General features: G+C 43.5%; 1 protein-coding gene across 3 annotated transcripts in view; it reads right to left on the reverse strand.

Moving 5' to 3' along the window:
• Positions 1 to 14,765, reverse strand: part of LAS1L (LAS1 like ribosome biogenesis factor) — a 44,669-nt gene that overhangs the window by 6,136 nt on the left and 23,768 nt on the right. For all 3 annotated transcript variants that reach the window (XM_083722298.1, XM_083722296.1, XM_083722297.1), the window contains exons 9-13: positions 12,895 to 12,980; positions 12,191 to 12,397; positions 10,702 to 10,840; positions 9,817 to 10,166; positions 6,186 to 6,330 (exon numbers count right to left, since the gene is read on the reverse strand). In XM_083722298.1, coding sequence (XP_083578424.1) covers positions 6,186 to 6,330; positions 9,817 to 10,166; positions 10,702 to 10,840; positions 12,191 to 12,397; positions 12,895 to 12,980 — 927 coding nt within the window. The remainder of the gene's footprint in view (positions 1 to 6,185; positions 6,331 to 9,816; positions 10,167 to 10,701; positions 10,841 to 12,190; positions 12,398 to 12,894; positions 12,981 to 14,765) is intronic.

Below are 14,765 nucleotides of genomic sequence, written 5' to 3' on the forward strand. Positions count from 1 at the left end.
TGAAGAAAAAGGTCAGTGCTATTAACAAATGCATTTATGCTGGTTATGTCCAAACTGAAGCAGACTCATTACTGCTCTTATAATATCCCTGCAAAGCAGGTCACTATTGTTATCTTCATGTTGCTGATTGGGATGAAGGGACAGGGTGCTTTCATGGCAAAGGTGAAGTTCAATCCAAATGTTCTGCCACTCTTAGCTCCATTTCTTGGCCACTGTACTTAAGCCAACCCTGTGGTTATTATATCAATTGTGGCAACTACCACAGAAGTGAATGCTTGGGTGTTGAGTATGCAGTCTGGTTGGAGATGTTCTAAGGCAGGGCCTTCTCAGGACTGGTTCCCTGTTTGTGGGATCCCCTTCCTGGTGAGGTGCACCTGTCTACCTTGTTATTAATGGTCAGGAGGGATTTAAAAACATTTGTTTTTAACAAACCTCCCTTACCCGGCATTGGGTGGCTGAAAGAGATTGTTCCCAGCAATCTTGAAATGATTAGCCATCATTTAAATATGTAACTGTTTTGATACATTCTTAACCTTTTAACATGTTCTGAGTTTATTTTTTAATTCTATTGTTTTGCTACTTCAATACTTGCAGCACTGGATGCCTTCTGGTAGAAGGATGGGATGAAGATTTAATTAAGAACCAAAAGCCCATCTAGTCCAGCAATCTGTTCTCAACTATAGCTACTCAATATGTCTCAAAAGGAAGCAGAAAAGCAAGGACTGGACCACAAGAACACCCGTTATCAGTCATTAATGATAATAATTTGCCTGCTTCCCGACTATACATCCCCAGAGGTAAAGGGAAAGATAAATGACCCCTGGGTGGGCAAGCCCAGTCAAAGGTGACTATGGGGTGTGGCGCTCATCTTGCTTTCAGGCTGAGGGAGCCAGCGTTTGTCCAGACAGCTTTCTGGGTCATGTGGCCAGCATGACTAAACTGCTTCTGGCTCAACGTTACACCGTGATGAGTGCCAGAGTGTAAGGAAACACCATTTACCTTCCTGCCACAGTGGTATCTATTTATATTTTGAACTGCTAGGTTGGCAGAAGCTGGGACAGAGCAACAGGAGCTCACCCTCTTGCGTGGATTCAAACCACCAACTTTCTGATCGGGAAGCCCAAGAGCCTCAGTGGTTTAGACCACAGCTCTACCCACATCCCCAGAACAGCAAGGGGGAGGTTCAACAGCAAGACAGCATAAATAAAATAAAATAAATGCACACACTGGAGTGCCCCAGGGCTATCTGCTCCTCCATCCTTGCTGCTGGCAAAAAAATCTACTTGGAAGGGCGAGAGAGGCAAACTGCCCTCTTCAACAATTGTTCCCGCTCACCATTCTCGACAAAGGAGCAGCATCTTCATGCTCCATCAGATGGATCTAGTATTGCATGAATATTGCACTAAAATGGTAGATGTATGAATATTGCACTAAAAATGAAGCTGAACTGGGGCACGCAACCATTTCTGATCATCTAGAAAAGCTCAATTTGGATGTCAACTATTTTCTGTACATCTCTGCCTTCAGTTGTGTGTCAAACAATTCTGCCCTTGCCACACATCGACAGGAAGAAATCAACACCTCAGCAGGATCAGAGTTAGAACAGTTAAGCAAGTGGGACAGGAGTGGCTATAAATGGCTACAATTGGAGCAGCTGCTGTGGCAACTGACATTATTGCTCTGGTGACAAAATGATGGAAGTTCACAGCACTGGCTCAAATGGACAATTAGGAGCCACCCTGCTGGAAACATCCAACTTTGGGGTAAAAAACTAACCATAAATAGAAGGCCTGCTGCAGAGACCTAAAATAGATGCCGGCCAATCTAGTGTTCAGATTAGTGTTCAATCAAGTGCTCAGACCTCTGGAACAATTTTGTAGCAAAGACTCTATTGTAACATATGCTATTCCCCAATCCTATCTGAGGTCTTTAGGGCAAGAAAAATATTTTTAACTTGGGCCGTTAAAGGTAAAGGAACCCCTGACCATTAGGTCCAGTTGTGACCGACTCTGGGGTTGTGGCGTTCATCTCACTTTATTAGCTGAGGGAGCCGGCATACAGCTTCCGGGTCATGTGGCCAGCATGACTAAGCTGCTTCTGGTGAACCAGAGCAGCGCACGGAAACGCCGTTTACCTTCCTGCCGTATTTTTTGCTCTATAAGACGCACCAGACCATAAGACACACCTAGTTTTTGGAGGAAGAAAACAAGGGAAAAAAATTTCTGAATCTCAGAAGCCAGAACAACAAGAGGGATCGCTGCGCAGTGATCCCTCTTGCTGTTCTGGCTTCTGGGATAGCTGCGCAGCCTGCATTCGCTCTTATAGAGCAAAAAATACAGTATTTATCTACTTGCACTTTGACATGCTTTCGAACTGCTAGGTTGGCAGAAGCAGGGACTGAGCAATGGGAGCTCACCCTGTCGCGGGGATCCGAACTGCCGACCTCCTGATCAGCAAGTCCTAGGCTCTGAGATTTAACCCACAGCGCCACCCGCATCCCTAAACTTGGGCTGTTACCAGATTGCAGAAGTCTGAACCACACAAGTTTTTTTAATCAATTTGCTTAATAAATAGGAGTGAACATGGATAGAAACTAATATTCAAATGCTGTTTATTTATGGTCTACCAACCACAGATAAAATAAAAAGTTACAGAATGTGAAGCGTTTAAGATGGCTAAAAGCAGAAAAAGCTATCAAAGATTGCTACATTTATGAATTTTGCAACTTGCTCCATCATTCAAAAAGTTCAAGCCCTCCATGAAAGTGGTCAAGAGAAATTCTGAAGGGCATTCAATGAAGGACATATCATGTGTAATGGGGCATATCAGTTCCTATGTACACTTGTAAAAATGCTTTAAAAAAAGAACAGGTCAAACAAAATATACGTCTTTGTTGTTGAAAGTGCACAATCTTTTACTTATAGGAGCTTTGTAATATATACCCCCTAGAAGCTTTGAGGATAAAGCATTCGTCTGAGCCAAGGAAAAATGTTTTCTGTATTTAGGAACAGACAGAAACTTTAAATAAGGCATCCCATTCCTAGAATTAGGACATAGTTAACCAAACAATTGAGTTAAGGCCTCTGGGCTCCTGAAGGTCAATATCATTTCATATGACAACCATTTATTGAATATATAAATTGTTCAGACTATTGCGGTAATCCACCCAGCACTCATGAGAAAATGTGGTGTGATCTCAGAGTAATCAAATGAAACTTTAACATGTGGCATAATATAATAATAATAATTTTGTCAGAACTAGCTATTTATTGTTTACTGTTGTAGCAATTGTTTTCTCAAAATTTATGGCTTGCTCACCGTTCATGGGTCAGCTTAGCCAAATACCATCTTCACCTACCTGGTGCCCTTTTGACATTTTGGACTATGACTGCTGCCAGCTTCAATTTAGCACATGTGTGCTGGCTGGAATTGATAGATGTAGTCCAAAACATATGGGGGACATCAGATTGGGTAAGGCTGGGCAGTTCCTTCACATGACGGAAAAGAGTGCCTTTAAAGAAAAGTGGAAAACATGTAGGCCCCAGTTCAAGTAACACAGCATGCTGGCTAAGTCCAGTACAAGGGCTTCTGCTAGCATAATGGTGCTTTCTCTCCACTCCTTGCCTGTATTTGCTCTGGAGGGTTGGCAAGACCCCCTGAACAGTGCACAGGGAGAAAGCAGGGGATCATTCTGTCTGGCAGAACTGCTAGCATGGACAGAAGATCAGATGAGTGTGGCACTGAATTGCTCTCATACTGTTTTTGTATGTTACATACAGGGGTTGCCGCAGATACAATTCTGTATCTGCAGAATTGCTCAACACCTACTTTGCCTCTGTCTTCACCCAAAAGGAAAGCAATGCCCAACCTGATAATAACAGAATAAATGATGCAAGTAGGGAGCTGAAGCCCAAGATAGGAAACAGGTCGTAAAGGAACATCTAGCTACGTTAAATTAATTCAAATCTCCAGGGCCTGGTCAGCTGCACCCAAGGGTACCAACGGAGCTCATAGATGTAATCTCAGAGCCTCTGCCTATAATATTTGAGAATTCTTGGAGAATAGGTGAGGTCCTTGTAGACTGGAGGTGGAGAGATGTTGTCCCTCTCTTCAAAATGCGGAAAAAGAAGAAGACCCAGGTATCTACTAACCAGGAAAGGGTCTAGAACAAATAATTAAATGGTCAACTATGAGTACTAATACCCAGCACGGGTTTCTCAAAAACAAGTCATGCCAAACACATCTCATTTCTTTTTTCAATAAGTTACAAGCTTGGTAGATCAGGTGAATGCCGTGTACATAGTGTATCTTGATTTCAGTAATGCTTTTGACAACGTCTCCCACGCTACTCTTGCAGAGACGCTGATAAAATGTGGGCTAGATGAGATAACTCTTAGGTTGATTTGTAACTGGCTGGCTGTCTGAACCAAAGAGTGCTGTCCTGGGCCCGTTGCTGTAATAGTACCAGTCTTTTCTTCCTTGGTCAGACCCCATTGGGAGTACTGGGTCCAGTTCTGGGTGCCACAATTTAAGAAGGATAGTGACAAGCTGGAATGTGTGCAGAGGAGGGCATCCAAGATGAACAAGGGTCCGGAAACCAAGCTGTATGAGGAATGGTTGAGGGAGTTGGGTATGTTTAGCCAGGAAAAGAGGAGACTGAGAGTAGCCATGATAGCCATCTTCAAATATCTCAAGGGCTTTTGGGTGGTAAGAGCTGTTTGACAGTGGAATAGAATGGTCTCTCTTGGCAAGTGGTGGACTCTCCTTCATCGGAGGTTTTTAGGCAGAAGCCGGATAGCCAATGGCTTTAAGCTACAAGAAAGGAGATTCTGACAAAAGATCAGGAAGAACTTTTTAAGGTTGGGTGGCCATCTGTCCTGGATGCTTTATTCCTGCATTGCAGGAGATTGGATTAGATGATACTCAGGGTCCCTTCCAACTCTACAATTCTAAGATTCTACAACATCTGCTAAGGTGTCACTTGCAGTTTTTAGCAAATACTAGACTGCAGACAGGCTTTGAACTTCAGCTTCAGTTTAACTGCTGTAAAACACCCAAAGTCCAAGGTGCTGCATAAACAATGCTACAAATTTTCACTCAGCATTGCATCCACAATTAGCCCTTGCTTTCCTCCTACTTCCTTTGGAGCTAGAGAGGTGGCCAAAGATCTTCCCTGTAGTCGCAGTGGGATTCCTGTCTCTTCCCCAGCTCCAATGTTGGGAGAAAGGCTGGTGGAGGCTTTTTTTTGTCACTGTATTGCTAAAGTGCTTAGAAAAAGGATGGGCAGAAGCTAGATTTGAATCTACAGTAGATCTCTGAGTAGTTTATCAAATTTCTGTCCCACCCTTTGCATCAGTCTCCAGTTGGTGGATCTCAAAACTCTAGCAAAAAACAAAAGTTGACCTCATAAGTCAACCCTAATCTAGAAAGCCTCAATCACACAGAGCCAAACAAGCAACCTCCCAACACACATTTTCAGCACCAAACTTAACATAAAAAGAGTCCTGCTAGATCAGGCCAAAGGCCTATATAATCCAGCATCTTGTATTCACAATGGCCAACCAGATGCCAAGCAGGACCTGAGTACCATTCTCCCCTCCTGCAGTTTTCAGCTGCTGGTAAGTAGTTTATTTTTTAAAAAATTGAGGGGACTGGAGGAAGGTTGGGTTATTAAAACATCTGTTAAAATGAACAAATATGCGTAACATCCCTGAGTCTATCTTCACAGGCGAAGGACAAAGAACATATGATGCTGTTTTATTCCTGGAAAGTTAAGCAAGTGCAGATGGGGAAGCTGTCTGGGTGACAGACATTCAAGGAAACACGTGGAAGCTACTCTAAGCTACTCGGAGTAAAGAGCAGTTCCTAAGGAATGAACCAAGTGAAAGGGAAAAGTAATGTTCAAAACCCAGCTTAGAGAGACATAAAGAACAAAACATGACACATTGTCAATTCACAGCCTGTGCCATTCCCATGGATTTTATTACATTTTCTCTGATCCTCCCCAATATTGCATCCACAGTGCACCCCTCCACACCTTCTGATGTCTTAACAACCCCCCTGTGAGGTATGTTAAGGTAAGAGAAAGACAGGCCTGTGCGTTTCATGGTGGAGATAAGATCAAGCCTTTCATCTCTTTTATTAAGCAATGCAAGGGCCCATCCAGGCCCCAGTATGTTACTCACGTGGCATTGGGGGTGCTATTCCTGCCTCCATCCATCAGCTGGTCGTGTGTCAACATCACAGAGTAGTTCTCCACCAGCAGGTTGTCAGGGTCATCTGATTGGTCAGGCAATTTCCCCAAGGGATAATTTCCCCACTTCACCCAATCTGTGAGAGAAGACACAGATAATTCAGCACAATCAAATGCCTTTCACCTGGGGTTAGTCTGTTCCTACAGACTATGAACAAAATGTGGTACAATATTATTGCAACCACAGAGCCTAGGACTTGCCGATCAGAAGGTCGGCAGTTCGAATCCCCGCGACGGGGTGAGCTCCCGTTGCTCGGTCCCTGCTCCTGCCAACCTAGCAGTTCGAAAGCACGTCAAAGTGTAAGTAGATAAATAGGTACCGCTCCGGCGGGAAGGTAAACGCCGTTTCCATGCGCTGCTCTGCTTTGCTAGAAGCGACTTAGTCATGCTGGCCGCATGACCCAGAAGCTGTACGCCGGCTCCCTCAGCCAATAAAGCGAGATGAGCGCCGCAACCCCAGAGTCGGTCACGACTGGACCTATTGGTCAGGGGTCCCTTTACCTTTACACAGGGGTTCGGTTTCAAGGGTTCTGAATATACATGAAAAGCATGTATACCCAAACCCCTGGAACGGCTAAGGACTGCAATACCTCAAGGACTGCCTCTTCACATATGATCATCTTCTCAGGCCCTTCTTTGTGTGCCTCCTCTTCGAGGTCCAGAGGGTAGCAACACGAGAACGGGCCTTCTCTGCAGCGCCTCCCCGTCTATGGAATGCTCTCTTTAGGGAAGTTCATTATACACCTTTGGGCACCAGGCAAAAACGTTCCTTTTTAACCAGGCCTTTGGTTGATCTTATTGACATCCAACACCCTTTTAGAATGTCGCTTGGAGGGAGTGTGTGTAATTGCTTTTGGTTTGATTTTATATGTTGTGGTCTTGTTGTGAACCGCCCTGAGACCTCTGGGTATAGGGCAGTGTATAAGTTGAATGAATGAATGAATAAACCACCCAGCAGCTAGTGGGGGATGGGGGGAGGGGGGGCCTTGCCCAGCAAGCTTAAAAGTTCTTTATGTGTGGGGTAACCCAAGTGGAGCTTTTAAACTCTCTGCCCTGCTTGGATTTAACTTGCATAATTTCAACCAGCTTGCCTTCAACTGAAACTGAGCAAATTAAATATGTGTAAGATGTGATCATGCTGTATTCCTGGTTTTTCCTCTCCCCAGAGATCAACGTGGGTTAGAATTGAGTTAAAATGTAAGTATGTTTTACAATGGATGGGAAACCTCTTTCAGTCCGAAGGCCACAATCCCTCACAGGCATCCTTCTGGTGTCACATGCCAGTGATAGGTGGGTCTGGAGGCAAAATTGTGTGAAGCCACTTTTTGCATGGCTGGAATGTCTCCTACTCCATGAACTCAGAGGTTGCACACCCATTCCTCTCTATCCTCTATCCAGGCAAGCAATGAACATTGCAGCCAGGCAAAAGCAGGGCTGGTGTGGCCTGGGGAAGGTGCATGGCCTGCAGATGGTCTTCTGGGGGTCATATTTGCCCTTTGGGATTGAAGTTCCTGATCTCTGCTTCATAACATCAATAATCGTCAACCCTTCCAAACAAGCACTGAGAGACCAACTTCTTAACATATACAGCCTATGCATGGAGATGATAATAATAATAATAATAATAATAATAATAATAATAATAATAATACCCCACCCATCTGGCTGCATTGCAGCCCACCTTATGGCAGGCTGCAACTCTACACTGGGTTAGCTTCAGAGTGAGACTTGCATCACTCTAGCCTTGATCTAGCTTGTTTCATAGCCTGGAGCTCCCCAGAAGACAAAGAGACAAATTGGGCTCCACAATGTTGGAGAGGATGCTCAGGAACAATCATGCCAACTATTCATTTCATCTTGGCATTCCATAGACAATCCTGGATTGTCAGCTTTCTTAGCTGGAAATCCCCCAGATCATTCAAGAAACACACACAGTTCCATTAGTTTCTAAAGATGGGTTATCCCATCTTTAGGTGGGAACTACCAGTGTCAGTCCAAAACTTACCCAATGATGGTCTGACCTTGACAAGGGAGTTCATTGCACACTCACACAAATCCTTGGGTCCTTCCCTCATATCATTTCGAGCAAAGGATATATTTCCCTCATATCATTTTGATAAATGATATTTCCCTCATATCATTTCGAGCAAAGACCATATCAAGGGTCCAATGTATTGGACCAATGGTCTAGATGACAACTTTGACAATCTGTTTCTTCAGCAGAGCAGGGCAGCAAATGCAGAGCAGTGTGATTCTACTTGACCCCCCCCCCCCACTTTGTCAGTTGAATACAAACTTATATGTTGAGTTGCCCACAAATATCTATTGATGCAGTGAATGAGGTGCAGATCAGTTCTGAGCTGTAAACACACTTCAGACTGAGCCATGATTATTTCTGGATAAACCAGCTCAAAATATCCTCACCATTCCACCTCCCAAAAGAAAACAAGTGTGTGGGTGAGACACACACACAGAGAGAGAGAGAGAGAGGGGGGGGGGAGGGAGGGAGAGAGAATGAATGAATTTGGGTAGTTTCTAAATGAGTGGAGCATTGAAAGCAGATTTTTAATATCTCTTTGGGGCATGTCTAACACAACATTTCTGGAAACTTATTGGGCAACACACTGGGTAACTGCCTGGGAAACTCAATGTGTACTACTTGAGCAATAAGGAAATTAAAAAGATTATTAGAGAGAGCTGGAATTAATACTAAATCTAGTAACAGGTGCTTGAATGAGGCTGACTCAGCCTAGGGAAAAAAACAAGCAACATTCATAGCTCAGAATGATTCTCACAAGCCTGGGCATTTTGCACTGAAGACTAGACTGACGCAGAGAATATTTTCTTTTTTTAACATTAGAACTCAGCATCATCCAAAGAAATCGAATGGGCCACTCAACACACAAATTAACTTATAGGACTGCACCTGGGGTCCTGCAGGCAAAGCAGATATTCTACCACTGATAACTTACAAGAGAGGGTCCTCTTTCTCTCCCTCCACCAACTCATCCCCCCCATGTGATTTTATCACCTCAGAACATACGCAGGAAGCTGCTTTGTGCCAAATCAGACCATTAGTCCACTGTCTAAGGCAACAGCTTTCTAGGTAGAAAGCTTACCCAGGTAGGCCTGGGTATTTTCCAGGCCTACCTAGAGATGCCTGGGAATGAACATGGGACTTTTTGAATGCCAAGCATGTGTTCTACCCTCCTGCAATAGCTCCTGCAAAGTTCTATTTCCTCTGATGCAGCAAAGGCCCCTGCTATGCAAAGAATGAAACTGTGGGCTCAAGTGTCTCTGAATCACAGGTGCTTAGTTCCACCCTTTTCTATCTCCACTCAACTGTTTGGCTGTAAGTCGCTTTGGGCTGCCCAGGGTAAGAGGAAGTGACTCACAAATCCAATAATAATATTAACAGTCACCCCTGCCACTACCACCATTCCACATACTTGCAACTACTAATCATGATGTGTACTCAAGACAATGCCAGATGTAAGGCTGGAGACACTCCAGACTGCTTCTTGTTTCTTCCCTTCCCCAGCAAACCAAAAGGCAATTTTTACCTGGGCTGACCTGCCAGACCGACCCAAGCAGAAGCATCTTTCTCTCATCAAGATATCCAGGGTAGAGATGTGCTGCCTGAGCTTCTCCCTCTTCCTCCTCCATTTCTTCTTCTTCTTCAATATCTCCCAGCGGCCACTCATGCTTTGTAGTTCTTTTGGCAAGCCCTCTGGCCATATTGCTCTGCTTCACTTGCCACTGTAAGCTCTCCACAGTATAAATAGGCTGCTTGCGGAGTTCTGGGATTGAGCCTGGGCTGGGAACGGTGTCCTCTTGGGTGTAAATAGAGGTGAGGTAGAGAAGCAATTCCTTGGAATCTGGAGGCAAAGGCTGATCCAATTTTTCCAGAATCCTGAGCCCCGAAAGAGAGACATGTGGGGAGAGTGTGATGCAAGGGCAGAACAACTGATTTCAAATGAGTTGGCCAAAGCAAGTTAGTGTTTAAGAAGCCAGCTGGGCATAATAGGTGCCAATAAATTCCATACCTGCGAGTTTTATTTCCCTATCTCGGTGTGGAGCACACCAAACCACCACACTCCTTGCAAGTGCACCACACTCTCATGTGAACCCAAGCACAGCACTAAGCATGATCAACTTGAGAAAGTGCAAGGGACAGAGAAAGGGAGGCTTGGAAGGCTTCATTTAATACCCATGCCTGAGGATCCCCATCTCTGCCCTAGGGTTTTTAAGTGCTAAGGTATTTAGAGTACTTCAAGTAAAAAGTCCCATCTCTTACCTGTGTCCACAGGGCAATGAGGAGCCAGTTCAGAGGCTGAAGTATTGGCTGCAAATCATGTTGGTTTCCTGAACTGACTCTTCTGCACTAACACCCTGAAGCCCAGGTCTCCACCACCGTGCATATTCCAGTGAATGGCTTACATACTTACATGTGCATGAGATGAAGACTCGCCCAGCAAGTAGCTTCTAGGCAACAATCAAGGAGTTTTTGCCACTGCAGTGAAACATTTTGAAGAAATGGCTCCGGGGTGCTTTCGCTATTTGTGTGGGAATGCATTGACTTTTTCTCTTCACACAGAACCATGAAAGAAAAAGAAAAGAGACACTTAGCTGGCAAAGAAAGAGTGTGTAATCAAATGAGTTGGATTTGAAAAAGGAAGGTCTGGGTCAAAATTCCATATCTGCCATAATGTGGTTTTGGGAAAGTGTCACTTTGTCTCAGCCCCAGTTGTCTTATCTGTAAAATGGAGCCAAGAGTAGCTGATTTAACAGTATGTGTTTTAAAACAGAAAAACAAGTAGATGGAGAGCCAGTTTCGAGAAAACCTCAAGGAGCAGGTTTGTCAAATTTTACTAACAGAACAAGGCATTGGTGGGAGCCAGACTGATCAGAACAACAGCAGTTCAATTGCCATCTAACAGATGGCTTTAAATGGTGATTATTCATAGGGGCCAGTTCTATCAAAGGCTATTTGTCAAGTGGAACTTCCATAATCAGAAACAGCCACTTTGAATACCAGTTGTTGTGAGGGACAGCCATTGCTTTCATGCTCTGCTCATAGACTCCTTCAGAAGTTAGTCCCTGCTAAAATAAGAATGTTAGACTAGATGAATCTTTGGTTCAGTGCAGGACTATCCTTGTGTTCCAATTCTTGAGGCTTAAGCAAAAGGTATCATTAAAAGGAAGAAAATGAGGGTGTAGAAAAGAGCCCTACAAGGAGAGCAACTCCTTTCCAGATTTATAGTAAATGTGACATTGCTAGGTTTTCCCATTCGCTAGTTCCCACAAAACTGCAAATGTAGTTGGCAAGGAACATTAATTCACACTAATGTGTGAATTAACACATTAATGTGTTTCCTCAACCTTCAAGGCTGCGTACACAGAAAGTCATGGTCACCTGTATTCTAATTATTCTATTTGTCTTTTTTGTATGTGGTATATAAACACATAAGATAAATAGCAAAAAATATTTTTTTCATATTGGCTTGCATGTTTTAGATCAGCCTTCCTCAACCTGGTACCCTTCAGAAGTTCTGGCCTCCCACTCTCATGGCTGATAGAAATGGTCATCAAAACCTCTGGTGGGTACCAGGCTGGGGACAGTTACCTTAAATGTTTATTATTATTTGTTTTATTACATTTATATCCCACCTTTACTCCATGGAGCTCAAGGTGGCATACTTAAGTTCTCCTCCCCCCTCCCCCTTTTTATCCTGTGTGGTAGGTTAAGCTGAGAGCGAGTGACTGGCCCAAGTGAGCTTCACTGCTGAGTGGAGACTAGAACTCTGGTCTCCCAGGTCCTAGCCCAACTCTGTAGCCACTACACTACCCTGGTTCTCAAAAAATGTTGCTGTTGATGATGAGGATTAAACAGCACTTTCTGTTGCTTTTTATCCCTGCAAAGGGTACAATACTCACTTGATGATGCGCTGGTGTCTAAAATTTTTGTGAGCCACCTGATGAGATAGTCTGACCGGAGTTCGGTAATCGAGAAGAATTTCTTCAGCTCACAGAACAGCATCTCAGCCAGAGTCTGTGTGAAGTCTCTAGAGTGCAGGCCCCTCAGGAGGGGGTACCAGAAGCAACCAAAAGACTGAGGGATTCTAAAATCCCAATCTGTGGTTTCTACACCACCACCAAGGGGAGAGAGGAAAAACGTTATTCAAACAACAACAACTGGGTAATATATTGAACACCACCACATTCCCTTAATTTTCCTCAAGTTTTAAAGTTATATTTCTGCATGATTATTGTTACTACTGTTATCAGCAGGTTGGTGTAGAACCACAATCATAAGGCTGTATCCAATGCTAGCTCTACTCAAAGCAGAGTCACTGAAATTAATAGACATGATTAACTCAATTTCATTAATTTGAAAAGGCAAGGTGCAGGGCAGTTTACTACTTTCTCAATCTGTCTTTGCCCCCTCCCCACATTCCACATAATTTTTGACTATGATGGCAACCGAAAGCTATTCATTTATATTACTTAAAAATGGTAATACGGTTTCCAGTTTGCTAGGATGTAGCACAGATTTGTTTTATTTATTTTGAGTGGTCAACTGCTGAAACCATGTGCACACATCTGTCAGCCAAAAGAAAAGAGAAATCTAGAGCACTAACCTAGATGTTCAATATTCAAGATGTTCAGCTCTTCCGTGGTTGGGATGAGAAAGCCATCATCAAGCAACACTTCGATCATAGCCTCCCTAGAGTCATTACAAATCTCAGTGAGTTTCCTTCCTTCCACTCTACCACTCCATATGAGCACCAGTCACCACTGGTATAACCCAACATTCTTCAATTGTGCTTATTTAATGCCAAACCATTAGAAAGAACAAGGCTTGAGTAGATTGCACACTTCCTCCTTCCCTTCTGATCTTGTTGTAGCTATTAACCTTAGTTCATTGTTACATTCCAATGGCCAAATGACTGTTTGCACCTGCCTACAAACTAGGATCCAATCACAAACCAGAATTTCTTCTCATCTTCATATGCTAGGGAAATGGAATGCTTTCCTTATGCCTGTGGGAGATTTCTGTGGGAGATTAGCAGCCAAACCTAACAAATGCATATTCTTCCCACATAGCATGAGAAGGGGCTAAGTCAACGGAGCTGTATTGCTGATAGGCAGATTCTCAGGCCATAGAAATACAAGTGGTAGAAATGGCTCTGTGTGATGTCATTTCCCTTCCTCTCTTGGAGAGGAAGCAACATATAGTACTTCCTGTTCTCCTCTCTCTCTCTCTCTCTCTCTCTCTCTCTCTCTCTCTCTCTCTCTCATCCTTTGACCAGCCATGAGGGCAGATGGGCCTTCCGCTTGCTTCAGCTTCAGGCATGTGCTATACTGCCTACAGGATATTTTTTTAATGCTGCCATTGCTATGAACCAATGCATGAGTACAAAGCAAGTAAATCTTATTTTAAATATACTTTATAAGTTGTTGCCTGATAGTTTGTTAAGTGGGATAAGAAGTGAGAAGGTAGCTTATTTCATTAGCTGGAGTTGCTCAAAATGAGCCTTTACAGCCTAATTTCTATGCTTTTAGCATAGGATTTTTTTGCTGCCAAGGGTGGAATGTTAAAACTGTTCAACCCACACATGTGGCACGGAGGGATAAATTGCAATTAATATATATTCTTCTACCTATTAAAACCCATCCCACAATTTCATAGTTTGGTATTACATCTGAAGAACATTTTTGCTTTTCTGTTCTGGTTTGGAGTGAAGCTACCAGTTGTGGAAACCAAAATTGAGGAAAGGAAACACACACCCTACACTTACTTCCAATTCTCCAAACTATTGCTGAGAGGATAAGAACCAGCCCACTGATAAATCCACAATAATACAGTTTGAGTCTCTATATAGAAGTTCAATAAAGTTGTGGGGGTTTCAAAAAAAAAGGAGGGGAGGAATCTGTTTCGAAAAGAGGAATATACTACAGCTAATAAAAGAGGATGGGGAGACAAATCTCATTTCTGTAAGTGTCATATAATAGTGTTAGTTTCTAAAAGGAAACTTCTAGTTGGAAAGGGAACATGTCATTGTAGTCAGTGCATCAGTTCCAGTTGCTGTAAATAGACACAGCCTCTCCCCCAGGCTGTAAAAATAGCAGCTTGTACTATAATTCAAAAGGCATGTTTCTGCAAAAACTGGGAAATGAACAACAGATCAAAATGAACAAGGGGTAAGTAGGCCTCTGGTCAATTGCTCAGGGACTGCTATGCTGCTGCTATGCTGGAGCAAATTCTAAAACAGCATTAATTCCATGTTCTCTGTTCCCTCCCACCTACCACCCACCCCCTTACTATTACCTTTCTGGCACCGAAACCTGGAAGCAGGTCGGAAAGGTGAATGCAAAAGATCCCAGGTTTTATTCCCCAACAGAAGCTCTCCAGATTTTCCCAGCACTGTCTGCAGATGCCAGAGATTGAACCCGGGACCTTCTGAATGTAAAGCATGTGCTCTACCACTTGAACCACAGCCCTTCTCAA

The sequence above is a fragment of the Podarcis gaigeae genome (assembly GCF_964106915.1).
Source record: "Podarcis gaigeae genome assembly, chromosome: Z".
In the NCBI taxonomy this organism is placed as follows: Eukaryota; Metazoa; Chordata; class Lepidosauria; order Squamata; family Lacertidae; genus Podarcis; species Podarcis gaigeae.